We start from the raw sequence: 27,996 nt of genomic DNA, 5'->3' as shown, positions 1-27,996 counted from the left end.
AACATTAACAGACCTGCTGCTGCCTTGTCAAGGTCAGGCTGTGCATGAGCTGCTCCCTGCAGCAAATGGTGAGTGACCCCTTGGTGGCTTTGACTGGATTTGGGGAGGGATTTCATCTGTCTCCTGCACTAGCTTGTTTCAAAGCAATTTACACTACAGCTGTGCAAGCTGTCCATGGAGCACTTTAGATTTTAAACCCCCCTTCTTGTTCAAAGCTGCTCTCTCTGTTGCAAGGCAGACACTTGCACACATGTGAGCAGCACACGTGGCAGGTACTGCTCCTTCCAGCTCATCAGGATTGTCCACCAGGCAAATATGCACACACACATGGAAAATGGGTCTCTCCAGTGTCTGGCATTGGTACTCAGTGTGCCCCAGAGCTGGCCCCAGTTCCCCCAGCTGCTAGCACTGCACCCTCCAATCTGAGGTTTGTGGTCTCATTCCAGCTGCTGGCACTTGGCTCAGTTGCAGCTGCCCATTTGTCCAGCTTGAAGGCTGGTGCTGGTGTCTCACATGGACTCAGAGTAGAGGGTGTGCTCACTCAGAAAGGCAACTGAGAGAATGAAGCAGTGATTATTATTAGAAATATGTAATTAGTTACATCATTACCTCTGAATATTTAGGGAGAGTATGGCAGGCTGTGGCCATGAGGGCTCAGTCGGAGGATTGTGTTCTGACCAGCCAGCTGTCACCCACACCAGCCCCTTTGATCCCTTTTCCCCTCTATTTTTTTGTGCTGGTTCCTCCCCTGTCCATCTTAATCCCTCCCTGTCCCTGCCTTTGATCCTTACCCTAAACATCCCACAATGAGCCTGGCACAGTGCTACAGCCCACTTGGAACACCTCCTAAGAGGCTGTCCATGCAGCATCCTCAAACACTTCTCCCCCACAGCCCCCCATGAGCTCATGTTCCTGCAGGGTGCCACTAATGCCTTGGTGGGGTTCACGCAGGAGCCCTGAGCTGCCCACTCTCCTCTGACAGTCCAAGAGAATGGGATGGGGCCCCTTGGTGTAGGAGGAGTGACTGGGATCCTACAGCCAGATTGCCCTTTGACTCCTGTGGGGATCCTTTTGAGTCCAGGCTTCAGCCACCAGTGGGTCACTCTCCACTTTCTTCTTTAAGGACAGGTCAGTCTGTCTTTATCAGCCCTTACTGTCAGATCATTGTCTGAACTCTCAGCTGGGATGGTGGAGCCTCAGCTGTGCTCACTGGCAGCACATTCCTGTCCCTTCCCTCCCTGGATGGCAGACCACCCAGCCCCCCTCACCCATCCCAGCCTCTGGGGCAGCAGGGAACCCTGTGGAAACTCTAAAAAGCCAAGAGGAGGAGAAGGAGGAGGAGCAGGAGAGCCTTGCCTTCAATAGTTATATCAGAATTATTGCTGAGCCTGAGAGCGGATTTGTAGCACATTGACAGAAATAGTTTGTGACATAAGAATCAAGTGAAGAGAAATAATTTCTGTACTGGAAACACCTCTCCCATGCAGGGTCACAGAATGGCTAAATTCTGAAATATTTAACGTAATGAAACTGGCAGCAGCTACCGAGTACTTGTCCTGGAGGAACTGCTGACATTTGCAGTGAAGCCACAACGAAACCGACAAAACAGGGCCTGGAGCAAACCTACTATCAAGGAAAAATGACAGCACAGACTGCATTGTACATATTTATAAAACACAAATGATATCCAAAACCTTTAGGCCTTGTGTGGCAACCATGCTTTAACAGAAATATTCAACACCTTTAACCAAAGAATCTTCCCCTTTGGACACCAGGGGGTCAATCAGTTTAGCTTGACAGTGGCCTCAACGCAGGGATGTTGGTAACTAATCCTGGGAGCAAGTGAAATCATGCAAGCAGGTCTGTGAAAGGGAGAGCTGGCTCCCTCCCCTGAAGTTGATGTGAGGCTCTGCTCAGCTGGCAGACATCATGCTCCAGTGCCTCTCACACTTGGCAGGAGCCAAGGACTCTTCCAGGCAGAAGTGGCCATGCACAAATGCCAATGAGGCTCAGTGCAGCCACGGCCCCTTGCTCGGCCTCTTCCCACACCAGACCCTGGAGAGGGAAAAGCCCCCGGTGTGGCTGGTGCCTTGGGTCTCCCTCCAGATGTGAGTGCTTGAGCATGGCCACTGGTGTCTGGACTGAGGCAATGTCCTTAGGCATCTTCAGGGATTCCAAACACAGGATATGGAGAGATGCTAAATACTGAGGGAAAATGTATCTTAGTCCCTGCTCCTAATATATGTTTGTTGGGATAACCTGAAGATTGGATGTAAGACTACAGCTTTTGCTGGTTTCTTAGACCTTTTCTGGGTTATTTAAGACATCACCATCAATACTCTTGGGCACATGGTGTGACTCTTAGGGATGGTGCTGTGCAGGGTCAGGAGTTGGACTCGTTGATTCTTGTGGGTCTCTTCCAAATCAGCATATTTTGTGATACTTGATTCTGTAATCATTGTTCCAAAACATTGTGTTTATTTAATTGTCTGAGGCAGCTGCTTTTAACTAAATTTCTCCAGCTGTGATGAACATTGCTGTCTCTCATCAGGACATGAGCTACATGTCTTTGACACAAGCCTTCAATGCTGCCACCTGAAGCATTCACCTGGAGCAAACAGTCTGCTCATGGCTTGGGCAGGTGAACTCTGCTGAGTGAGAACTCTTTGCTGGCTGGATGTGTGGGGCCAGAGAGTGGAGGGGAATAGAGATAAATCCAACAGGTGGCTGGTCACAAGTGATGTTCCCTAGGGATCAGTTTTGCAGTCAGCTCTGTTTAATATCTTTATCAATGATCTAGGTGAAGGAATTGAGACCTGCCTCAGTAAATTCACAGATGACACCAAGATGGGCGGGAGTGTTGATTTGCTGGAGGGCAGGAAGGCTCTGCAGAGGGATCTGGACAGGCTGAATCACAGGGCCAGGGCCAATTGCATGATGTTCAGCAAGGCCAAGTCCAGGTCCTGCACTGGGGTCACAACAGCCCCAGGCAGTGCTGCAGGCTGGGGGCAGTGCCTGGGAAGCTGTCTGGTGGAAAAGGACCCGGGGGTGCTGGTCAACAGCAGCTGAACACGATCCAGAGTGTGCCCAGGTGGCCAAGAAGGCCGATGGCATCCTGGCCTGGATCAGCCAGGTGTGGCCAGCAGGAGCAGGGCAGTGACCGTCCCCCTGTACCCAGCACTGCTGAGGCCACAGCTCCAATGCTGTGCTCAGTTCTGGGCCCCTCAGTGCAAGAGAGACATTGAGGGGCTGGAGCGTGTCCAGGGAAGGGCAACGGAGCTGGGGAAGGCTCTGGAGCACAAGTGCTGTGAGGAGCAGCTGAGGGAGCTGGGGGTGTTCAGCCTGGAGAAAAGGAGGCTCAGGGGGACCTCATCACTCTCTGCAGCTGCCTGACAGGAGGGTGCAGCCAGGTGGAGCTCAGCTTCTTCCCTCAAATAAAAATAGGATAAGAGAAAATGGCATCAAGTTGCACCAGGGGAGTTTTAGACTGGATATTAGGAAAACATAAAGGGCTGTCAAGCTCTGGAATAGGCTGTCCAGGGAAGTGTTGGAGTCCATCCCTGGAAGTACATAAAAGGTGTGTAGATGTGGTGTTTAGATGGTTTAGCAGTGGACATGATGATCTTAAAGGTTTTTTCAACCTAAACAATTCTATGATTCTATGATTATACATGGATGTGCAAGCAAGAGGTTGAACCAGACAACTCCCAAGGTCTCTTGCAGCCTGAATTCCCCAATTCCCCAGTGCTTTATGGATAAAAATGAGAGGAGTTTGATAGGCCCAACTCAGTGAGATTGTTTGGGATGTTTTGCAGATGCACAGGTTCATCTGCAAGACATGAAACAAATCTGTTTGCATGGGTTATGGCAACCTCACCGTGTGCATATGTGTGTGATTGCACTTGTGCATGTGGTCCCCAAAAGCAGCAGCCACTCCTAGCCCCCCAGCCTGCTTGTGCAGGGGTGGACAGCTATGTTTAGGATGGGAGAAAACACCAACCACCACCATGACCCAGCACACCAGGATACTCAGGGAAAAGACAAGTGGTGCAAAACAGGCAGCAGAGGAGGCAAACAAATTTGCCAAATATCATAGAGTAGATCATGAGCAGAGCTAGAAATGAGATGTCAACTACTAGGTCCTGGGACCACGTATGTCCCCAGAACAAAAAAGGGTGTGAAAGAGCAGCTATTAACAGAAATCCACTGATTTGGAGTTTTGGATAGAGAGACACCTTCAGTTTAAAGGTCGTGCTTCATTTCCTGGATCTATAATCCATTTTGCTGCAACTCTACAAACTTGTTTAGACAAGCATTAGATGGTACGTGTCTTCCTGCTTCCTAAATTGGGCTATGCTAGAGAGATAAAACTTGCAGGGATGAAACAATATAATTTATGAGATTCATGAAGAAGAATGGAAGAGCCCATAAAAAAACCCTCAAAAAACCTTCAAAGCAGGCTGAGAACAAATTGCTCTAAATTTACGTTATAGTAATCTCTCAAATTACCTGAAAGGAATGATGGCTAGCACTTGTGAAACAGAGGCAGGATGCTCATTAACAATGAGAACATTAACCCCTGTGGGACAGAAAGTCCAAGTAGTGAGGTAATTTGTCAGTTTGCTTCCTTTTCTGTCTTTGACAGCAGTAAATGAGAACTCACAGCCACTGTTTCTTCCCTAACTCAGTCATATTTTTATTGTATGTTTTCTCTGTTAGGTTTTGGTACTTCACTAAAGAAGTAAGCATTTGGGAAACATCTCACCTACCATTTGTAAAAATAACTTGAGCAGCTCCTCCAAAGCAGCCACCCTTGTTTATGGAGACAAGCTTACATGGAGTTTATGGAGACAGGTGACCCACAGTGAGCAGGATGTGTGGGGGACACTCAGCTGGAGCCAGGGCAGGAGAGGGGGCTCAGTGCTCGGGGCCACCTCTAGCCCACCACCTTCTCACAGAGTGTATTGGATGTACACAGCAGGGTTTTGGTAGTGGGGCCCTACAGAAGAATGTGTGTGGGAGATGCTGTCAGAAGCTTCCCTGTATCCAACAGAGCCAATGCCAGCCCGCTCCAAGATGGTCCCACTGCTGGCCATGGCTGAGCCCAGCAGCTGGAATAACAGAGTTAAAGAAAGGCCAAAAAATGCACAATGGCAGCTGGAGAGAGGAGTGAGAATATGTGAAAGGGATGGCTCTGCAGGCACCCAGCTTGGTGCAGAGGAGGGGCAGGAGATGCTCCAGGTACCAGAGCTGTGATTCCCCTGCTGCCCTTGGAGCAGCCCATGGGGAGGCAGCTGTGCCCCTGCAGCCCATGGAGATCCATGGGGATGCACAGATCCCCCTGCAGCCCTTGGAGCAGCCCATGGGGAGGCAGCAGTGCCCCTGCAGCCCACAGAGATCCATGGGGATGCACAGATCCACCTGCAGCCCTTGGAGGAGACCCACAGCAGAGCCAGAGGATGCTTACTGCAGTGCTCAGAGCTGCATCTGACACTCTAAAAAGGTTCAGTACGATCCATTTTGGGTCTGAGCAGCATTTAATTCCTTCACTGTGTGCTCCCAGCCCAGAGGTATTGCAGACAGTGATTTTCCCCATTAGTGCTCTTTTTGTGATTGTCACAGAACACGCCTCATGCAGCAGCAGGGTGTATGTCTTGTAAGACAGGAGTGCATTTCAAATTGTGCTGGGTCTACATCCAGCTTGTCTGCCATGCATTTAAAGCTGAAATCACTCCAGCATTAGCTACAGCTCAAAAGGACACATAACTCACTTTACATGGAAGCATACTTTGATATACCCTTTCTTCAGACAGCAGGGATAAATGACTTGTAGGAAGATACCATTTGCAGGACAGAAAAATTATGTTGCAGAGACTAGAGATTTTCTAAAGCTTTATTATTGATGCAATGAATCAGTATTTGCTACTCAATGTAATCTTGGCAGCATGGCAATATGCTTTTTACTGTTTTGAAAAGAAATGGAAATGCAGAGTAGCTGTTTTATTTCAAAATAGCATCACATCAATCAGTCTTTTCTTTGTTTGTTTTGAAGGAGGTGTATATGTAGGGCTGTTAGATGACAGGTCTCAAAATGCATACCAAGTATTTTACCTTTGGAAGGTGACTGTTACAGATCAGATTCTGCATACTGCTGTTTTCATTAAAACAGCTGAATATGAAAAAGAAGAACCAGCTAATATTAAAGAATAAATCTTGCTCTCATTCATTGGTTTACTCCCCTCCTCTCCTTGCTCCCAATCCTAATAGGCATTATCCCATGAGATCTCTCTTCACCTCTATATTGTTGACTGAATCCCATTACCTGAAAACATCCTCCTACCACTAGATGAAGAGAAAGAGTAGGAATTCTTGCTTGAGAATTACTAGAATTTGTAAAAATCAACAGGATGATGATATGCAGTGGGAATGATGCCACCCAAAGTGGAAGAAAAATGCTTCAGTCCTTTCTCACACAAGATTTGCAGTGCTATCATTGGGAATTCTGCTTCAGCAATAGCTTGTAGAACTGACACATAAAAAAATCCACGGAATATAAACTGAATTTATGACATAACAAATAATATTTAATATATAGCATTGAATGCATACACATCAATACCAGTGCCGTAACAACAAAACAGAACTTGTAAAATTAGCAGCAGTTTTTTGCAAGTACAAAAATACACATTTTTTCCGAACATATATAATAGCAAAATTTAACAGGATATATTATACAAACTCAAAGCATTTAGATAATGCATTACTCCAATATATTATATGATGTAGGACACAGACAGTGAGACCGAGCGCACCCTCGGCGGGTTGGTAGGTGACAGGATGCTGAGAGGTGCAGCTGACACAACAGAAGGACGGGATGTCACCCAGAGGGACCTGGACAAACTTGAGAAGTGGGCCCATGAGAACCTCAGGAGGTTCAACAAGTCTAAGTGCAAGGTGCTGCACCTTGTCCTGGGTCAGGACAAGCCCAGACTGGGAGAGGAACTCACTGAGAGCAGCCCTGCTGAGAAGGACTTGGGGATGCTGGAGGATGAGAGGCTGGCCATGAGCTGTCAATGTGCTCCCACAGCCCAGAGAGCCAAACGTGTCCTGGGCTGCATCCATGGTGGGCAGCAGGGCCAGGGAGGGGATTCTGCCCCTCTGCTCTGCTCAGAGCCCACCTGCAGGGCTGCACCAGCCCTGGGGCACCAGCACGGGGAGGACAGGGACCTGCTGGAGTTGGTACCGAGAAGGACCATAAAGAACATTAGAGAAATGGAAAATCTCCTCTGTGAGGAAATGTAGGCTGTGGGAAGACCTCACTTAGGCCTTCCACTACCTTAAGGGGGCTTATAAAAAGAAGGGAGGTGGCTTTTTATGTGGGCAGATAGCAGCAGGACAAGGGGCAATGTTTTAAACTAAAAGAGAGCAGGATTAGATTAGGAAGAAATTCTACGCAGAGAGTGGTGAAGCACTAGAGCAGGTTGCCCCAAGAAGTTATGGATGCCCCATCCCTGGAAGTATTCAAGGCTGGGTTGGATGGGGCTCTGAGCAACCTGGTCTAGTGGGAGGTATCTCTGTCTCTATGGCAGGAGGTTGGAACTGGATGCTCTTTAAGGTCCTTTCCAACCCAATCCATTCTGTGGTTTTATGTTTTAGAGGTTGCATAATAAAATTACATGTGTTCTGCTTGCAATAATACATAATGCCATTTACAGCAATGTTAAGAAACTATTCACAACTTAAACATGAACAGAACAGCCAACAAAGCACAATAAATGAAACATAGAGTTGCAAGGTGTTAGTTACAAGATTCAGCATTTCCCTTTACATAGTTTTGGGCTTACTTTTTCTTTCTTTTGCAGCGTGAAAGAAATAACTACACCTATTGAACATACTGTATAAACATACAGAAAACAACACACTCCTTGGAGGACAATGAAGGTCATATTTATCAGTTTCAGAACAGTAGTATAGTACCACAGTTATGGAAGCTATGCTGACTTTGCACGCTACATCAAAAGCACAAAGGACTGGGACTCACATCTGCAAGGCTCAACACTCGAGTGCTCAAGGACAGAGGTCCAGCAGGCAGCCCGCTGCCCTTGCAGGGTCAGGGAACAGGACACTGGCCTTAGTTACCTCCTGGGTCCCTTCCAGATTTTCAGGAGATTTCTGTTTGCTTGCTTTTCAGCAATTTTTATTATTCCTGCAATGTTCCTGCAAAGCTTCATATTGGAACATTACTCAGTTTCCTAAAAAAAGAAAACCTGTGAGTCCAGGGACTGCTCAATTAAATTTGAACAATCTGGATGTTAAACTTAAAATGAACACACATCAACACCAAAGGCATTTTCTTTATGGTGTTTATTTTAAGCATTAAAATTCCTCTGCAAAAAGCTTTGGTCAGTCTCTTCAAACTTTGGATTGCTGTAATGCTTTTCTAGACCACCTCTTTGCTCATGAAGTCCGTCTCTCCCAGTGACTTTCAGAGGCAATGGCTGAAGGTCAGGCTTAATGCAACAGCCATCGCCTCCATCAGTAGGTTTCAGGGGTGCTGACCTGCTGCTGGGCCCCACCAAGCCCCTCTCAGCCCCAGTGTCAGTAGGTTGTGGAGATGGTGGCACTGTGGTGGATGGAAGGAAACAGTCATCAGCCACAGCAGCAGCAGCAGCAGCGTCCTCATGTTTCTTTAGCAACTGGAAAGTGCTGTCGAAAGGGGAGGAGGTTTCACTGAAGGTAAACAGAGCCTGGTCTGAAAACTGGGAGAAAGCACTGTCCAGGGAGCAAATTGATGACACAGATGGAGAAGTTCCAGAAGAAGACTGGCTAAAAGAGCTAAATCCTGAGCAAGTATTTAATCCCTCTGGCGTTGGAGGCAGGAGAAAATGAGACAGGTCTTTCCTTTCAACGTTTTTGTTTGTGTTGTCTCTTCTACCAACATCAATCCCTACAAGCAAGCTCTGATTGCTGAGCTTTTGCCTCTCCACCTGCAGCGACCGGCGCTGGCAGAGACACTCCTCATCTCCGTGAGGCAGGACCACGTCACAGCTGGCTTTGCGCGTGGCCTTCTCACGTGGCGCGGCATCCTCGGTGCGGCCGGAACCGCAGCCCTGCAGGCCAACCGCGGGCTCGGAGGAGCGCCGCTGCCTCCGCACAGCCTTGGCAGCACCCGAGGGAGCTGCTGAGGGGAACCCACTGGAGTAGGGAGACTTGCTTGAGTTTTCTTGCAAGGAAAACTTCGGGTGCGCGTCGTCAGAAATTTCCAACTGCTTCAGTTTGGTTTGGCTTTGGATTTCGTCCACCTCCGTCTGCTCCGAATCGCCGTCGCTCAGAGTGAAGACAGACTCCCTGCTTCTGTAATCCTGATCACAGGTTTTAATCCAGTCACTGGAAGAAGAGTCAGCTTCATCATTCGCCTCATTTTCCAGGCTGTCATAGGAAGAGTCGTTCTGATGGAGAGAAGCAACATCTGCAAGGACAAACCAAGCGTTAACACATCAGTGACTGAACCGCCCTCTTGACAAGAAGCTTTCTTTTTTTTTTCTTTTTTTTTTTTTTCCTGGCAAGTATCCTTTACTTTCAGGAGCATTTGCCCTTTAAAAATTCTTCAAGCAAAAGTACTAATAATTTCATTAAAAATTGCTCCCTTAATTTTGAACTGGAGAAGCTAAAGTGAGTACTAAGCTACTATTCAGTCAAGAAATACAAGATAATGGCACAGATAAGGGTTGGGGGGATTTTGTTGTGATTTTGCTTTGGTTTGGTTTTTTTAAATGGATAGAAGCTAATCCAGCTGTAAACAATAATTTATAACATAGATACATATATGGTATACATATATCGGTAATTTATTTATTTTTTCTTTTCATTGTTGGACATTGAAAGCAACATTTAATCTTCCTATCCTTCTTTTAGACAAATGAAGAGAACAGGGTATACTTCTTACCTCTACTTCTTCCAGAAAATACAATATTTTTAAGAGCAACACTGTGAAGTTTTAGGCTCAGCTTAAACAGCTACCTCATTTGCAATGAGCAGTGCACACCTGGACCCTATCCTGCACCTGCAATAATTGGAATTACATTAAATTTCTTTTGCTCTGGGTTAGGCTAAGCTGTCTTATCTCACATTTGCAGCAGACACAGTTCATGCACGGGCAGTCACCATGCCTCAGTGCCTGCCTGAAAGCTCATTCAGTTTCTGTGACCCTGCTGTCGTGGGTCTGAGCTCTTGCTGCCAGCACATCCCAGCACAGCAGATTCCATGTGCTTCACTCCCAGGGAGGGGGCAGGCCAAATTTCACCCAATCTCTCTGGAGGCAGAGCTTGGGGAGTTTGAAACAGCCACACTGAGTCAGTCAGACATGCTGACACAATTGTCATTACCTACTTTCAGTACAGGCCACCTGTGACAAAATTCATTTTACAAAAATGCTGCTTTAGAAATACTTCAAAGAGAGACACAAAACTCCAGTCAGAATCAGAGTGTTGGAGAGAAAAATAGCATTAATGATAATCTGGAAAACTCTGTCAACTAGCTTGCCAAACACTTTCAGTCATCAGTTCCATGATTTTTCTGTGCTAGCACCAAAATCTGGATGTCCCATTGAAACTCTGGAGATCTCTCTCTTTTAATAATGAACAGACACTCTCAACCGTAACGTAATGGTGTGACAGCTGTAGTATGACCACTGTTGATCACTGACCACCTGATATTTTGGGAAGACACAGGCTGAGGCAAAAATTATAGATTTGAAAGGAAACCTTCATTGAATTTTTTCTTTTTTTATTTTCTTTGTTTCCCCTCCCTTCTTTTTTAACTGTAGTGGTTCAGATGACCAGTATAGGAACAAGAGTCTTTGTGAAAGCATTTTGTGACATGATCCAGGTCTATGGTAAGTTGAATCAGTGATTATGACCAATTCTTTGGGCAATTGAATGGAAAGAGAACAGCAGTATCTGGGAACACCCCATGAAGAAGGAACAGCATTCTTCCATGGAAAATACCAATATTTTGCCTGGCTGAGTTTATCTGTCTTAATGGGATCAAAACATCAATCTGCATTACCTGAGCTGTTCTCTCTCTTACATGTCATCAGTATTTCTCCAAAGAGGGAGGCAATTTCATCTCCAAAAATCCTGCAGCAATTCTCAATGAGGAACTGTACCAGACTAGAAATCTGCAACAAAGCAAAGGGAGAGAGATGTCAGACCTTCTCTTACTCAACTCAGGACAAGCTCACCACACAGATGAGGAACAGGAGCAGACTGTCATCCATGAAGGCAGCCAGGAACTACTCTCTCAGTCTCCTGGGCCTGATAAACTGTTGTGGTAAACATCCTTGCAAACATCTTTTCCATTCTACTCTGTCCTGTTCTGAGGTCACCACAACCACAGATCCTCTTGAAGAGAGAAGCATTTTGCTGACGCACTGGGCATTGCTTTATGATCTCTCTCCCCTTCTTCCAGGAAGGTTATGAGAATGGACTGATGAATGTTTCTGGAGCCCTGATAAGAGGACAAGTCCTGATTTGAAGAGGTACTGAGTGTTCTCATGTTTGCAACCAACAGCCTGGTTGAATGGGATGAAGGTTGGTTGGGTTTTCTGCTACACCAAAGTGTTTCTCACCTTTTTAATAAATTCACTTTCTATATCAGGAGTGGAGGATACAGGAGGCCAGAGCAGGCTAGGTGCAATGCAGACAGCTAGATTAAAGGCATTCATCTGGTTCTCTTCAGATCGCATTTCTATCCCATGCAGCACTCCAAAGATGTAACGCAGGAGAACAACATTAGCTCTGGGGAGATGCTCTAGTAACCTGAAAACATAGAAAAACAGAATTCTTCACATTAGTGACCACTTTCTATGGATATGCACAAGTCAAGATAATGGAAATGCAGAAACAGGGCAATATGGTCCACTAATTAAACCAGGGAGAACGTCAAAGAGATGTTCTTGTTCTTGTTAAAAAAAAAAAAAATTAAGTTGAGTATTTGTGATTCTGCATTCTGGGATATACATTTATAGGAAAAGAATGTAGAGAACATAAATAACTACCTTTGGATGCTTTTTATCTTCTCTTCATTATTTCCTTGATCCAGCACAGAGACCCACTTATCACACAGCTGGGATGATAAAATACTGCCTGGGATGTTGCGAAGAAAATCCTTATCAAGAGAAAAGAAGAACAAAACACATGAGCAGCTGTTCTGGGGCATGTGAGGGAGTAGGAATAAGATACACAGATACAAGAGGATGTATCAATAGGACAGCACTTGCTGGCAAGTATATTGCTACACACAACCACCAAAACCAGAAGAAAATCATCTGAGATAGAGGCACTTTAGATTATACTTAAAGTGATTATTTCCCAGCCTTTCTCTACCTTTTCCTGTCAAAATAGAGGTATTTGAATGCTTCATCTGATATTGCTGAACTAAAAAATCTGCAGTGAGACCAGTTATTTTGATGTTGCATAATGTCTGTCTTTACTTATCACTTCACTTCATCTGTAGTCCCTGTTTCTTCTCCTGAGCTGACAAGTTCAAATACCTCCCATACGCACTCCAAGGCATCAAAACCCTCCTTCCCCTAATCAATGGAGTACTTAAACTGATCATTGATTGTTCTGCTATTCCTCTTTCCTAACACTTCAATCGTGAGCATGGAAATTGTTGCAGTTTAGGAAGAAGGCCAAATCCTAGCTTCCCCAAATAGATAGGCTGAGGGAAGCTGTGATGCTTTTTTTGCACAAGGAACATCGGTTTTGACATACAAGACTGTATAATGCATGGAGAAAATAATCAAAATACTTATGGCAACACTATAAACTCACTAGGATCTGCAGTGTAGGGTAGTACTGATGTGTAAAGAGACAGGTCTGCAAACATGCCTTTTAGTATTTCATATGCAGAGGGTAACAGGACCAGGCTGTAGCACAGACCTCAGGAAAGCTGTCAGCAAAACAAGCTGGCTACTCCTCTTCCTCATCCTAATTCAGTGGTATCCTCCTGTGGAGATCCTCACAAGGTTAATGTGCCACCCATTCTTGTTAATTCATTCCTCTTTGGGCCTGTCCCTGGAGAAAAGCCCTCCCTGGCTGAGCACAGGATGTGTGCTGTTCTCACCCAAAAAGAGAGACAGGAACAGTCTTCACATACCTTAAACAAAGATGCTGTCACAAATATGGATTCACGGGCCAGGTCCACTTCAGTGCCTGAATCAAGCTTCTCCTTTAGCTCTTTGAATGTTTTTGCACTTCCAGAGCGTCTGAAAATACCCTTGGTGGAAGGCCCCTCTTGGTAAAGGAGGGAAAGCATGTCCTAAAAAAATTAAAAAGGCCAAGAGGATTTCCCATAAATATATTTTATTGTCCAGTGCCACTAAAATGTAGTTTTGCCATTTTTGCCACAGATGAAAACCGTTTCATCCTAAAACATATCAGAAATCAAACACAATCTAGGCTCACTCTCCAAATCTTGCCAAACTGCATAGCAAAGCTGTGATTTGGGGCTCTCATTTTGAAAACATGCCCTCAGAAATACTGTGCTGCCACTGCTGAGCACTAACCTTCTTCATGACCTTCCAGGACCTGTGCAAGTTTCAGCCAAGTCATTTAAACATACAAATGCTGTGGTATGGGAAAAGAATGGTCTATCTAATTCAAAGCTTTGCATTTGACAGTGGCCTCAGCCATAAATTGCTTTGCAGAAAGGTATGAGACCCTCACTGCTCATCACTGTAGTTAATATTATCACCAGCCACAGATAGAATTCTGTTTCACTGTTGATATCTGAAAAAAAAGAGATTTTTATCTAAACTAGAAAGTGCCTTGTTTGTTAATATATATCTGCACTTCTACAGCAGATCAGAGTCAGATTTTTACCCCTTTGCTGCTTGTGAGCAGTATCAGACCCTGCAAGCAGCTCAGGGCTGTCAGCAGAACCATCTCTGAGGCAAGGTGCTCCTGTGCTTGGGAGGTCACTCCAAGGGGGATAAAGCTCAGCTTGTGGCTCCCCTGAAGCCAGTGAGGCTGCACAGGATTAAACAAGTGGACAGCTTATTACAGAGAAAGGAAAACAAGCAGATTCCTGCCTAGCTTTTAAAATAACAGGAGGGACTGATATTTTTTGTTAAATAGTATGAGGAAAACAAAGAGAAAAAGAAATGCAGAAACTTCTCCTGAGATAACGTGTTCAGGATATTTGCCAGATGCTTAGTTTGATGCTCAGTTCTCTGCAGTCTCCTGAGGGCCATCCCTCAGACATGCAGGTGAACTCTTGCAGGCCTGCTCCATGCCATGGAGAATCTGTCATGGTTATCCCTTTGAAAGGGGAAACACATGCAGACAGACTCTGGGATATCTGTATGCACACAGTGGCCTGAGGACCAAGTTATCAAAAATGACAGCAAAGAGAAGGGACAAGGAGTGGGAGTCCTGGGACACTGTTCCATCATCATTAAACTGAATTAGTGAACAGCAATGGATAAGGAATGGAGTTTGGGGACTTTCCTAGTCTGGGCTGTAATGTAGGTCCTCTTGCCACACAGCACAGCAAGTCTAATGGAAGCTATTACTTTTGATTTTATTCTTTCATGTTTCTTTCTCACTCTTGCAGAAGTCCAAGATCAAGAATTAATGGAAGTGCAGATGCTTTGGAGGAGCACCTTCATGGCAGCAGGACTCATGTCAGCATTTTCATTCTCTTTGCAGGAATTTAGAGCTCTCCCATCAAAACAGGCTGAGACCCACAGCACAGGATGTTAGGACATGAACAAGCCCTTTCAAAATACATTTCGAACAAAATATTCACAAGATAAAAATGGGAAGCCCCTATTAAACTGACAAACCCAGATGAAATTGCATGAATGAAGCTATGGTGCAAGACAATTCAGTGTGGCAATGGCTAAAAGAGAGCCCTTCAGCTGTGAAAGCAAGCTGCAAGCTCTGAAGCAGTTATCCAGCATGCCTGCAGCATTCATCCCTGCTATTTTTTCTCTTGCAAGTAAATCCCATTCAGTTCCCCAGTATTCTATTCTCCAGAGATGCTGCATGAATTCAGAAGTTCTATTTTGTGGTATAAATACAGTGTTTAAAATTCAAAGCACGAAGTCTACCAAGCTGTGATTCTATGCTTAGCAACTTTGGGGATTTTTTTCAAATAAAAATTTACTATTATTTATGTGTTGGAGAAATTTCTGAAGTGCAGCATTGGCTCATCTCTTAAACAGAGAGAAGGAGAGATCAGGTGATCATAGCCACACAGAGTCCATCTCTGGAGGGCTTATTTAAATAACCTAAATAATAAAAATGCACACTTCTTCAAAAGAAAACACTCCTAAAAGACCTGGAACATCCTGGTATGATTCACTATTCAGGCAGTGATAAAGCAAGCACCAGCTTAGGAGACAGAACACCTCCTCTTGTAAACTGGTGTGACCCACTGATTTCAGTGGGGTTCTGGTAATTTCTTCCAGCCAGAAGTCAGGATGAAGAGCCCAGTCCTGCAGGGCTCATTCCCACTTTGTAAATACTTCATCTGCTGTACTGACAACAGGGCCTTCTAATGACCAAAAATGCCACATACATGCCTTAATTATGCCTAGGAATGGGCTCTAGGACAACCTTTTTCATGCTCCTAGGTTGGTTTTGAGAGCACCCACAGCACCAGAGCTCCCTCAAGACAGGATGAAAAGATGCTACTGTAGCCTCCACATTGCCACCTATTATTTGCAGTGGTGCTGTCAGACCAAAATTGAGGACTCAGGATGCTTGCCTGCCCTGGAATGACTTCAAGAAAGGCTCTGAAATTGCCTGGTTATGGGCAGGTGGCATTTTTATGCATGCGTGGGCTGCCTATATGGGACAGTGGATGAGACATTTATGGATGTGGGGATTTTACAGAGATCCTGGGAGTGGTTTAAAAAATATGTGTGAATGTGGCATTTATTTACACTGTGTGAGTGAGGATTGGGGAACCAGCCTTATAGCATGGGCTATAAAGGAGAAATAGCCCAGAGCAGCAGACTGATCACATGCATTTCTCAAGCTGTTATTAACTGGGCCTGACCACAGAATATGTTCAAAACCAAAGTTCTTGCTGGGAATCACAAATGAGGTTTCCCTATGGAAACCTTTCTGGTTTCTTTGCTTGGGTAATTTCAATGTCCCATTTACAAACATATCCTCATTTACCACAAAGAGAAATTCCACTGCTGTAAGACCCAACCCTGAGCCTGGGACTCACCAAGAGGGGTTTGGGCAGGTTGTCATCCTCACAGATGGTTGTTAGTAAGAGGCCAAAGAGCTTCCCAGGAGCAGCAGATGTTGAGGAGAGGGGTGCATTGTCCAAGTGAGTGCCTGGGCCACGCCAAAAAGCCCAATTTATGATAGATCTTTTCCTTTTAAATGACTTTTGGCTTAAGTCTGGGGAAAGAGAAAGGTGTTTATTATGAGAAATGCATTTCAATTCTAGTTCCAGTATTTGGGTTTTGGTGGTTGCTATGGTTTCAAAGGAAAAAATGTCATGAACTCAACCAGCTCCTTGCATCCAGCTAAGCCTAATCCACCATGCACCAGCTCTGTGTGTGTGTGTGTAGAATGTGTTGCCTCACTCATGCCCTGAAGGGGATCACCAGGATCTGCCCTGCACTGCTGGAGCAATGTCAGCACTCTCCACCACGTGCAGGATGGAAAACCTCAGCCTGCTGACTTCACACAGCTGCACTCTGCTAAATAACTCATTTTCCACCCACGGGGGCAAATCCACTGCCCTCACCCCAGCATGCTGTCCAGGGTGATCCTAGCTCTCCTGACCATGTGGGAGACTCTCCCCACAAATACCACCAGAGAATCAACTAATGGGATGGGGCATTTTCAGACCAGGAAAAGGCACTGCCTTTGCTCTCTTCTCCACAAAGCAGGAGTATCATCAGTGTCCTCACTCCAAGCATTTGCTGACTGTGGCCCAGGGATGGTGCCTGCCCTTTAATCACTGCCTTCCAGATGGCACTGCAGCACGCTGCCAGCACACCAATGGGCTCTGCTTGTCTCCACTGTAACACACCTCATCAGACATCAACTACCTGAAACTCCTGTCTGGAGTGTGGAGAGAAGGAAATACTGGTATTGGGACACAAAAAAGGGGTTTTTATATGACCTTTCTCTACATCAGCCACTGTGAAATCTTCTTAACAGCATGGGTTACTGCTAAAGGGAAAAGGAGTGTGGACTGTTTATGACAGAAGTGCTAACTGGGAAAAACTTAATCTGATATATTTTTCCTTTCTGAGATGTTTTCAAAACCAATCAGCATTGATTTAGTTGCTTGCCTACCCCATAGACATTTTAATTAGCTGGTCCTCCCAAACATTTTACTTTCTGCTGTTGTAGAGGCCAGAACCAAGTCTTGCAGAATTAAGGATTGTAGTACAATACCAGATTTTTCTCTCCAATACTTTATTCTCTTCTATACCTTATTAGAATTTGGTTTTTAGCTTAAAGAGTGATTTCCATTATAGGTCATTCCATACCAGATCATGCTCCCTTTGGGAATGGGTGGAAGTCTTTTCATTAGATGCTTACAGGATGAAAAGTTACAGTTTAACTCAAAATGTGAACATATGAATGTGAAAGCCTGAAGAAAAATGCTTTTCATAAAAAATAATGAGGACATACATTTTAAGCAGTCCAAAGCTTCAAGGAATGTAAGTCTGGCAGTGTCTAACATTATGTTTTGGGAGACCATAACTGACCTGTAACTTTGAAAAATGATAATTTTTCCTTCAGATGAGCTAGATATTAACACGTGAATAAGATTTGCTTCACAAACGAAGGTTTGCCAGTGTTCTAGTGACACAACAGCAAATACATACTGGTGGTTTTTTCTGTAAACCCTGTAGATCTCAGTGGAAGCAAAAAGTATGATGTTATTTTGGAGAACAAGGAATAGCAGAAGTGAAGAAAAAAAAAGAGTTGTAAAATTAGGAACTCTTCTCAGTCTCTTACTGATTGTTCCCCCTTAACAGCCATGTCTCAAACTGAGAATGTGAAGAAGGGGTCATTGCAAGGAACTGCAGCTCTCTCCTGGGACAGAAAGGAAATCTTAGCCAGTTCTCTTCAGCACACCAGGGCAGAAACCAACAACTGATGTGTGGCAATGAAATGCCCTGTGCCTTAAAAACTAACATTCACTGAAAAACAGGAAAACTCATCCTTTTCATACCCCCTTTTTAAGGGTGTTCATAAGTCTTAAGCTGAAGAGGACACGAGAAGGGGTGAGTGTTCACTTTCTTTCCTTGAACCTGTGCAAAGTTATAATACTAGGACAAAGCCAGACTCCTCTCAGCCAAGACAGCTGCCAATTATTGCTCTGCAGAAGTACTTCCACACAAAGACCTCATGGCCTTGCTCTGGTGGATTATTCTAAGCCAGAATCAGAAAAAAGTAGTACCAGTTTGTTGGAAAATTTTGGTCAGAGCTCACAGCAACCACCTCTTCTTGCTCATATTTTACATGAAGGGAATGTCTAGTCATAGTTAATGTCCTAGCCATGGAAATGGCATTTCCTCTCCTTGAAACTAATCAGAAACTCCTAAATAAATCTTCAGCTCTATTTAACAATGTGCTCATCAGCATAATTTAATGGCTATGTTTAACTGGTAGGTGACCATTCCTGTTACGTGCTGAAAGGCTACAGAAGAGGCAACAGAAACACCCTATTTCTTCCACATAGAAAACTCTCCTGTACTGTCTTAACCATCCTGCCAGGACAGTTGATGCAATTTGGTGTCCACAGAGCCACTTACATGACGTGAGGGCAGCTGTCAGTCACACCAGCCTGTCAGCACCTGCACTGCTGTCCCACCCTGGTGCACACTGCTGGAGCTGGCAGCTGCTCCTTGCTGCCTCCAGCAGGGACAGCATGTCCTGCACAGTGGTGTCCCACTGCAGGGAAGTGATGGCAGGGAGGGCAGCACAGCATGTGGCAGTGAAGTGTGGGGTTACAGATACTGAATTTACTCTGTATATTCACTCTGTGTGGCAATGTGTCCAGTGAGTACCCAACCCAGATTTTGGCTTGCTGATTTGAAGCTCAAAAGCCAAACCATAGCCTTGGCTTGCATGCAGGTAATTTTTGCCATTTTCCAAACCCAAAACAGTCAGAAAAAGCACAAGGAGCAGTGCTGTATGTGAGATAACCTGCTTTGCAAGCAGCTACACCTATACATCACTTCAACAGGTTTTGTCTGATGAAAGAAGGAAAGGTGAATGGACTAAAAGGCTCTTTCTCCCATTAGCACAGTCCCTGTGCATGACCTGAAGGCTGCCCCAGGCTTCTGCTGCCCCAAGCCAGGCTCACTCCACTCCTGCAGCTTGCACAGCACTGATGATAACACATCTGCATTAGAACTCTACAGGCCTGATTTGCATTTCTATTTTCTTTTGCCAGTCAACATCAGCTGCCAAAGCAGGGCCTGTAAACCTAATTACACCCCTTTGCTAGATTGCCTCATTCTTAAAATATGCCATGAAGTAATATATGATACAAATTACTGGGAGGGGGGTGGATGAGTGCATGTGGAAAGGAAATTAATTTATATAAAATATAATCAATTTTCAGAATAATTTGTAGTGGACTCTGGTATAGCTTCACTGTATTTAATTTCTAAAACCATTACAAAAGGATTATATTCATATATTCATATATTGTGGGAGATCTTAAGTATTGGGGAGTGCCCAAGATAACAGTGTGAATGGTTTTTTTTCTATGATATGGTTTATTAATGGGGAAGTAGGGTAGAGTTCCTAATTGAGCTGAGAATGCTAGTGTGTTGAGAACAACAAAAACACACTATGGGATGTATCCTTGCCCTAAGTCTAATTTCCTATTCCTGTCACTATCTCCTTATTTGTTTTATCATGAGCAGAGCACAGTCATTTTGTCATTGACAACAGAGTGCAAAACAGAGAGCAGGTGCTCCTATTTTTGCAGCATCAAGGCCAAAGGCAGAAGAAATATTACCTTCCTTATTTTAGTCAAAGAGCACTGAAATAAAGTTCTATTCGCTCAGTTCTATTGACTCTACCTCATCTAGGTACCCAGGTACCTGCCTAGACTTTGCCACTTGAGGGTCCCAGTGAGGCAGAGTGTTGTCCTAAGTACTTTATAAGATGAAGGATTTCCCAAATGTTGGATGGGAATTCTGTGCCAAAGCCTCGACTCTTGAACCGTGAAACCACCCTGCCTTGTTACAGAGCACAGCAAGGGCTGCAGAGAGAAGCTCAGCTAACAGACTCAAAAAAATTGCAGGGGAGAGAGAGATTCTGTCTTTCTTTTGCTGACTTTAGAACAATCACTTGACAGGCAGCTTGTCAAAATGTAACTTCCAAAGGTGACACATATACAGCAGCACACTCAGATCAGGGAGAGCTAGAGTGCAAACCCCCCCAGAGCAGCTGGAAGATACACCTGCACGCTCCTCTGCGCTTCCCACCGCGCCCCCGGCCCGGCACATGTGCCTTGTGCAGCAGAGCCAGGTGGCCAAGCTGTGTGTGGGGACAGATCTGGGCAGAGGGGACAACGTACCGTTCAGCTGCTGGCACACGGCCACCTGGCTGGGCTTCAGCACAAACTGGCACTGCAGCTCCTGGGGCAGCTGCTCCGGCAAGAAAGGGCCCTGGAGCTGCCTGGGGCAGGCACAGGGCTTTGATCCGTGGGGCATGGCGTCACGAATGTGGCTCATTGTAATTCCAAAGGGATACTCGTGGCCTGTTCAAAGAGAAATGGAAATAATCTCTGTTGGATTGACTGGAGACTTGCAAAACTCCATCTGCCCTGGAGGAAAAGCAGATTTGGCTTGCTGGCCCGCAGCACTTTCTCAGTAATCTAAGAATTGCTGCTTTTCTCCATATTTGCACGGGCATAAATCATACACGGGCAGAGAGGGAGTTACCGTGTTTGGTGTAGTTAAACAGATGTAAAAGTAAAATCGGATCTATTACAGCTGTATCACATAAAAAAGCCCATCAGAAAAAAATAAAAGTGACTATTTCTGAGTTCAGTGTTTACTCTTTCTACTGCTTTTATTGTGGCACTGAAAGTTAGGTACTGCTTGCTCACATCATTCTGGAGGGAAATGAGATTTTGGGATCAGACATGTCAAATTTCTGCTGAGCATGCAAAACCAAAAAATTCCAGTATGGAAGTGATCTTCCCTCCCTTAGCATGTTAAGTCCAACAGCCATCAGCTCAGCCAAATGAGACACAATTATGGTTCCTGTCTGAGGCTGAAACAGGAAGGAAACGTTAATCACAGGGCTGATGCAAATGAGCTGTGCTTGGCTTTAACCAGCATCTTTGGGGACTACACAGAGGCAATTCATTTCTGGAGGAGCTTTCACAAATGCCACCGGAAAGATGCTTTTCCAACTTGTCTAAAGACCTGGTGGATTAAATATATGAAATGTGGATGCAATGCTAAGATGTTTTAGTTAGCTTGCAGTTAGACTTGAACACTAAGAGAATGGAAGAGGTGTTATTTGAGATTATAGTATGAAGTTATGGCACAGGAAAATTCTGCTTCTGATGTGCACCTGTAATAAAAGTTTGCCTTATCTAATAAACCTTTGCATAAGTATCAAGAAAAGCATCACTTTCATGTCAGATTCTTCTTTTCCAAGGATTGCAACTTGAATTTGCAGTGAGAGTCAGTCAATTAGAAAGGCCTTTTCCATTTCTGAATTCTCTGGTTCTATGTTTAAAGCCATGGATGTGATTTGATCTGAAGAAGATACACAGTAATGGTCAGAAACCCAAAGTCTGGTATGTTTCAAAGGCAAAACAGTTTGCACTCTCTATAAGGTGCACAAGTTAGACATTTTATAAATATTAATGTTGTCTGACTCCAGTGAAGCATTTGTAGCTAAGGTTACTTTGAGAAGGAATGCTAAGATTTACTGGGATTAGATTTGCAGGAGAAAAAAATAGAAAATCCACAAGTTTTTCTTGTTCTAATCATCTGCAAACTCATGCAGCACAAGTAATGCTGGGCTTCTACAGGGAAATGTTCTTACTAATGGAAAGGGATTTGTTCTCAGTGAATCATGGGCCAAAATCAAATCACTCCATCCAATCACTTCTGAGATTTGTGTTGATTCCTGGTCCTGAAATGTTTTGAAAAGCATTTTAGAAATTAGTAAGCACTAATTTGCTCCTAATCAGAGGGGAGCTGTCAGCTAGAATGAGAAATACAGGATTGGAGAGGATTGCATCAGTTAACTTGAGTTGTGGAAGGAAAAATCATTTCTCAAAATTCTGCTGAGTTTTGCTGAGGAGGGGACAATGCTATGGAGGTGTAGGAAGAAATATGGGAAAGCTGGATAACCTCCAGAAGAGGAGGTGACTGGAGAGGCCAACTCTGCAGAAACTCTGGGGCTCATACAGCAAAACTGGGCAGAAATAAAGGAACTTCTTCAACCTCTTAGTGACACAAGCAGACATCTGCTCTTCAAAACAAAAGATCACCATTTCCCTAACTCCAGAGAGGCAAACTCATGTGATAGGGAAGTAAGAGAAAAAACAAGAAAAACAAGACAAAAGAGGAAACTGAACTTCAGTCTTCTCTCTATTTCTTGCTTCCTACAGCAGTAGTAACTGAGTGAATATTGAAAACCAAACAATGTCAACAACTTACCAATAAGAGGGTAAGGAGCATGTTCTCTTCCTGAAATCACCCATAGCTTGTAGTCTTTTTCAGAGCCCTTTAAAACCAAAATTAAGAATCAGTTTGTCAGCCATTAAGGACAGGTTCTCAGATAAAGTTTCTTACAATATAAGGATAATCTGCACCTTGCCAGCAGGGTCCCAGGAATCCCCTTTACTTTTGCAGTGCCCAAGTCTGCCACCAGCAAAATTCCTGCAGTGTGTCTGTCATGTGTAGTGTGGTTTATGTGACCTGGGCTCAGCTCTGAGCAGTGAGAGGTGCTGGAGCCCATCATTTCTGAAGAAAAAGGGGGAGATTTGCCCCCAGTTCTTTCCCTCAGACTGGAGTGCCTCCTGGCAGCAGAGGGATGGATGTCAGAGCCCACCTCACTACTCTGCTCCACCCTCTCCAAGCTTCCCTACATCTCTAAGCAGGAGGAGCTATGGCTGGAGAGCCAAAAGCACCCTGTGACTGACACTGGAGCACAGGGCAGGAGCACCTTCACCTGAGCCCAGCCTAATGATGCCAAGGCAAGGATGGCAGCTCCAGGCTCCTGGCACTCAGTGCTGCCCCAAAATTGTGTTGTAGGGCTCCTGGCAGCCTTTTTGTGCAGCCCTTGTGTGTGGAAGGGCTTGGGACTGCTGGACGGTGTTTTAAGACTACTGAGCCCTCTTTTAAGTGTACAGCAGAGAGGATAAATTTACATCAAAAGAGACAATTTTCAAAAGACTGGGGAATGTGATCTTTTTGGGAAAAGCTGTGAAAACCTCTCATTTAAATCAAATCAAATTAAAGCGAATTCTAAATATTGCCTGTAGCATAAATGTACCAAAGAAAAAGTGGATAAATACACTGCATTAAAAGTGATCTATTTTACCTTAAATCCCTTTTTGGTGAGACTACTAAATCAGGATAGTTAAAAATATAAAAGTTTTCTGGCTATAAAAAGCAATAAACACCTCATGACAGCATTTACTTAGATCCAAAGTTAATTCCTACCTCCTTTCAAACAGACTTGCCTACTACCCTGCATTTTCTGGACCTCCACCCAGTGTTCCTAAGGCTTTTGAGACTCTTCCTACTTGCTGCATGCACCTGATGTAATGCTGATATGCCCAACAAAGCCTTTGCAGTTTGCTCCCTGACTGACAGAGCTTTCTGGCCCATATTAGCACTGCTGTTAAGTCAGCTAGCAGGGGGCAGAAGGAAAATAAATAGGCTTTGGAGACATCTCTGATGCCTCGGGGCAAGCAGCCAGGAGCAAATAAATACAGCTGAAGAGCACAAGAAAGGGTATTTGCTTTTCCTTTCACAGACATATATGAAAGGGTTTGTTGCTGTGAAGGGGAAGCAGGGAAGGGAAGGGCCAGTTAAGCGTGGTTGCAGGAGGCAGACTGCTCATCTCTGACTGCAAATGCTGTCCTTTACAGCTTTATGAGGCCATTTGTCAGGATAAATGTGACTGTCCCAGAAAAGTCAGCAAGTGTACTTACAAAGCTGAGAAACCCAAGGCCCTTCCTTCTGCCCCACTTGATAATTTGGAACAGATGATCAATGCCATTTTGCACGAGCTAGCTGTCATTTTACCAGAGAAACCACAGAGGAAAAAACCCTGATGTGTTAAACCAGAGTGAACTCAGCCAAAGTAATAGCCCCATTAATCACACAATATGTGAAATGTAGTTTTTATAAGTGCCATTGAAAAGTCATGGAGCTCCTTTCAAGTGGTTCTCTGTGGACAGAAATAAAAAACCTTGATACAGCACGTAAGGCAGAGCTTCCTTAGGGCCAGAACAATCCTACCAGGGGGCTGGGTGTTTGATTGATATGCAGGCAACAGCTTAATTTATTTAGCTTGTTTGATTTTATTGCTAATCTTATGATACGCCTCTAATGAAAAAAAAAGGCTTTCTGCTCTAAAGAAGCAGTAAAAAATGTAGTATATTAGCAGGGCAAATAATTCTGCAGGCAAGGTTTTACATCTTTCATATGGCTTTCATTCTTTTTCTACTTGAAATAAAAACATAAAGAGGAGGAAAAGGTTGATTGTGATACATACAAAAGAACACAATGCTGAAACCCAACCAGCTCCTTGTCCTGCTAATCTCCAAGTATTCTCTTTAAATATTACCATTTTCCTGCTTTTTCTGTACACAAAGTGAGGAAGCGCAAATGACACCCATAAAATGGGTAAAAATAAAGCACATTACAATAAAGTCTTGCAGCTGTAATAGCACTTAGTCTCCTGATTTTTGGTGCAGAGCAGGGGAGACAATGTGCAATTAAAATCCTAATTTTAATTCACCTTTCATACTTTTCACCTTGCAATCCCTCTATCGACTCCAGAGATTCCTTAATTAAATGGACTACTGGATTCTGAGCCAGGGCCCCAGCCCTGGTGTAAATGAGATGTCTGAGCCATAACAAGATGGGCAGACACAAATTGCTGTGCCTGGGAAATGCCAAGCCAGCAGAATAGACTCCTGCATTAAAAGCCTGTGTAAATTAGGGATAATGGATGCTGGGGAAGGGAAATTCTGAGGTTACTCCAACTTTTGCTGTGAGTCTCCAGAAGCCCCAGGGATGCATAACAGTGGCATTTTGCTCTTCATATTTGACTCTTCACACTCAGGGCTGTGGTAAGGAAAGACTTGTCAGATTCCATGCAATGAGATCAATGTATGCATCATGAGTAAAACATTTTAAAAAATCCTGTTACCCAAACAGCAAGCTGATAAACCAGCTAAAAAGCTGTCACCAGGAGCTTCTATATGGTTGGAGCAACGCTGTGAAACAGAGTGAGAAGCCAGAATTCTTGTCCCTGGCACTGATCCTCTACCACACCTGAGGCACCACCTAGTCTGGGTTAGGGCAAAGGAAGCCAGCTGAGGCAGGACTTGTTCTAGCAGGGATCACTGCATCTATCTGGTACACTACCCTGCATTATTATAAGTTTTGCAAAAGCCTTTTTCCAAAACATTTTCAGGACACTGTTTAAATTGGGTGCATTCAGATTCCAGGCAATCACTTAGTTACATTTGTGTATCACATAACTCCAAAGGTCCATGGATATTCAGAGTACCTGACTGGGACACTTGGGAGCAGTGCAATCTGGAGACACAGCTGATCATGCTGTGTCTGCACACTCTGAAACCAGCTAACAGGCAGACCAGCAGGCTTCCTGTTCACACAGAGGCATGCAAAAGGAGCTCTATCAAAATCTCACTTCTTGGGTCAAGATATCTTCTCTTAGGCATCAGCAAAAGAGATTTAAAAGCAACTTGAAATATGACTGATCCCTTACAGGGATGAGAGGCTTACTCAAAACTTTTAAGGCAATTGATAATCTCTGGAGGTCTTTATGTTAACAAGATACTTCTGCTGCATTTCAACAACTCTGGACTACTATGTTAAAGGATTTAATTAATGTTCATATCCTAAAACTTGGAAAAAGTGAAGGGGAAGATCTGATTGTTAAAAGTAACTACAAAGAAAGACTCATTAAAACTGATGCAAGGACTTACATTAATTCCCAGCTGCTGCAAGGCCATCAGAATTACATCATTTGCTGTATCAACATTGGTTACATTTAGTGTTTTTGACTGTGAACAGAAAAAAAAGAGAAGGGGAAAGTGGCATTAAAATTTTGGATTTGCAAAGAGTATCTGAGTAGTGCAGTAGCTCTGCATAATTCATTGTTAGAAAAAATGAGAATATCCTGTTAAAATTTTACTTGATAAATAAATTATACTGCATAGATAAAGGTCCAGCTGTCTGAAACCAAGGTTTGATTCCTCTGCTTTGTCATACACTTTCCATATTTGCTTCCTGCTTCCCCAACAGCTCAATCAGCAGAGAGTATTACAATTACTGGGACATGACTTCCACATTAAAATATGCAAGAAGTCAGAACCACTAACTGCACTTTTACACACTGCATAAGGGAAACATAATGGTTTGATTAATTTAAAAGCATGGAAGTTTCCTTTGAAAAATGAAACATTTCAAGGAGTTTTTTTCAGTGAAATATCAATTGTTAATTTCTGTCCTTTACAACTGAAGATCTCTGCGGTAAGAAAGAATTGTACACAGGCTGTTCATCCCCATAACCTTTCCCACATTCTATATAGATTTCCCAAAGCTAGATTTGGCTTAGTACCAGAAGCACTTCCTCTTGGAAATATTCCATCCAGTTAAAACAAGACCTTTCCAGCATCCTCCAGAATCTGCAGATAGGCAGTTTGGAAAAGCACAGAGCAGCAGAGACCCCACTTTCTAACCAGCCACAGTGACCAGCACAAAGTGCCAAGCTTTGTGTCAGCCAAAGTGCCACCTTCCACAGCCGTCTTTCCAGAGGGAGATTTCAGCACCTGCTGCCTGGCACCAGCACGGCTCCTGTCCTGCTGGGCAGTGCTCTCTGTACCTCAGCTCCATGGGCTGCTCCAATGCTTGCAGCACCACAACCAGGCTGGCCTGGCCTCCCAGCCAGCTCCCACACACCAGGCACAGGTCACTGAGCCCCTGTTAGAGGCTGGCTTGGCTCTGCCACCAGGACTACACAGCTTGCAGACTGCAGCTGGTTCATGGCCAGACTAAAGCCTTGGCAGAACCAAGGCAAGCCCACTGCAACAAACCACCCAGGCGCACCTTAAAGAACAGAAGGTAGCAGAGCTGGGATGTAGATGTTTACTGCCAGTCCCAAGAGAGTCTGCAATACCCTGTAGCACATCAGTTTTATGCTGGCCATAAGATGTTCAGGTGAAACAAACCCCTGACAGTTTGCATTTAAAAAAGATCTGAGCTGTACCTTTGTGTAAGACCCTGGCAGTAACAAGCTGCCACTGCAATGAAAGGAAATTAGTGAGAATACTGTGTATCTTGCTTCAGGACAGATCTGAACGCTCATACCATAAAAAATTTAACATTTGCCTGAAGCAATGACATCTGGCTCTCAGGAGTAGGTCAGCACATTTGCATAGTTTTGCTCTTGGCTAGAATACAGTTTGTGCCTTGTGTTCAGCCTTCCCTACTGTCCAAAAATGAAATAATTCTTGGGTGTCTCCAGCTGCTGTAGCACAGGAACCACAGCACCATAAGAACTATGTGCATCACAACATTTCCATCTGTTCCTCTACTGTTTTATTACTGATAATATCTAGACTACAGGGTGTCGTTCCTAGGACTGTCAGTATCAGGAGACCATATATGGCACATGGTCTCCTAATTATAGCTAAGGAGAAAAGACACTGCAGAAAGCCCCAACAAACCCTGGCACAAGACTGCAACACCTG

At 44.3% G+C, this 27,996-nt stretch overlaps 1 protein-coding gene across 1 annotated transcript in view; it reads right to left on the bottom strand.

The window, feature by feature from the left end:
• Nucleotides 1–6,558: 6,558 nt before the first annotated feature.
• The window catches only part of ARHGAP20 (Rho GTPase activating protein 20), a 56,703-nt gene continuing 35,265 nt past the window's right edge, over nucleotides 6,559–27,996 (bottom strand). Inside the window, exons 7-15 of the mRNA XM_071434118.1 lie at nucleotides 26,230–26,307; nucleotides 22,697–22,763; nucleotides 20,590–20,772; nucleotides 16,249–16,427; nucleotides 13,162–13,323; nucleotides 12,059–12,168; nucleotides 11,630–11,819; nucleotides 11,068–11,179; nucleotides 6,559–9,469 (exon numbers count right to left, since the gene is read on the bottom strand). Coding sequence (XP_071290219.1) covers nucleotides 8,370–9,469; nucleotides 11,068–11,179; nucleotides 11,630–11,819; nucleotides 12,059–12,168; nucleotides 13,162–13,323; nucleotides 16,249–16,427; nucleotides 20,590–20,772; nucleotides 22,697–22,763; nucleotides 26,230–26,307 — 2,181 coding nt within the window. The 3' untranslated portion in view covers nucleotides 6,559–8,369. The remainder of the gene's footprint in view (nucleotides 9,470–11,067; nucleotides 11,180–11,629; nucleotides 11,820–12,058; nucleotides 12,169–13,161; nucleotides 13,324–16,248; nucleotides 16,428–20,589; nucleotides 20,773–22,696; nucleotides 22,764–26,229; nucleotides 26,308–27,996) is intronic.

The sequence above is a fragment of the Agelaius tricolor genome, unplaced genomic scaffold, assembly GCF_023055355.1.
Source record: "Agelaius tricolor isolate 1412-34295 unplaced genomic scaffold, bAgeTri1.0.p SCAF_9, whole genome shotgun sequence".
Taxonomy (NCBI): Eukaryota; Metazoa; Chordata; class Aves; order Passeriformes; family Icteridae; genus Agelaius; species Agelaius tricolor.
The sequence above is the reverse complement of the archived record's forward strand: the minus strand, read 5'-3'. Positions and strand labels throughout refer to the sequence as shown.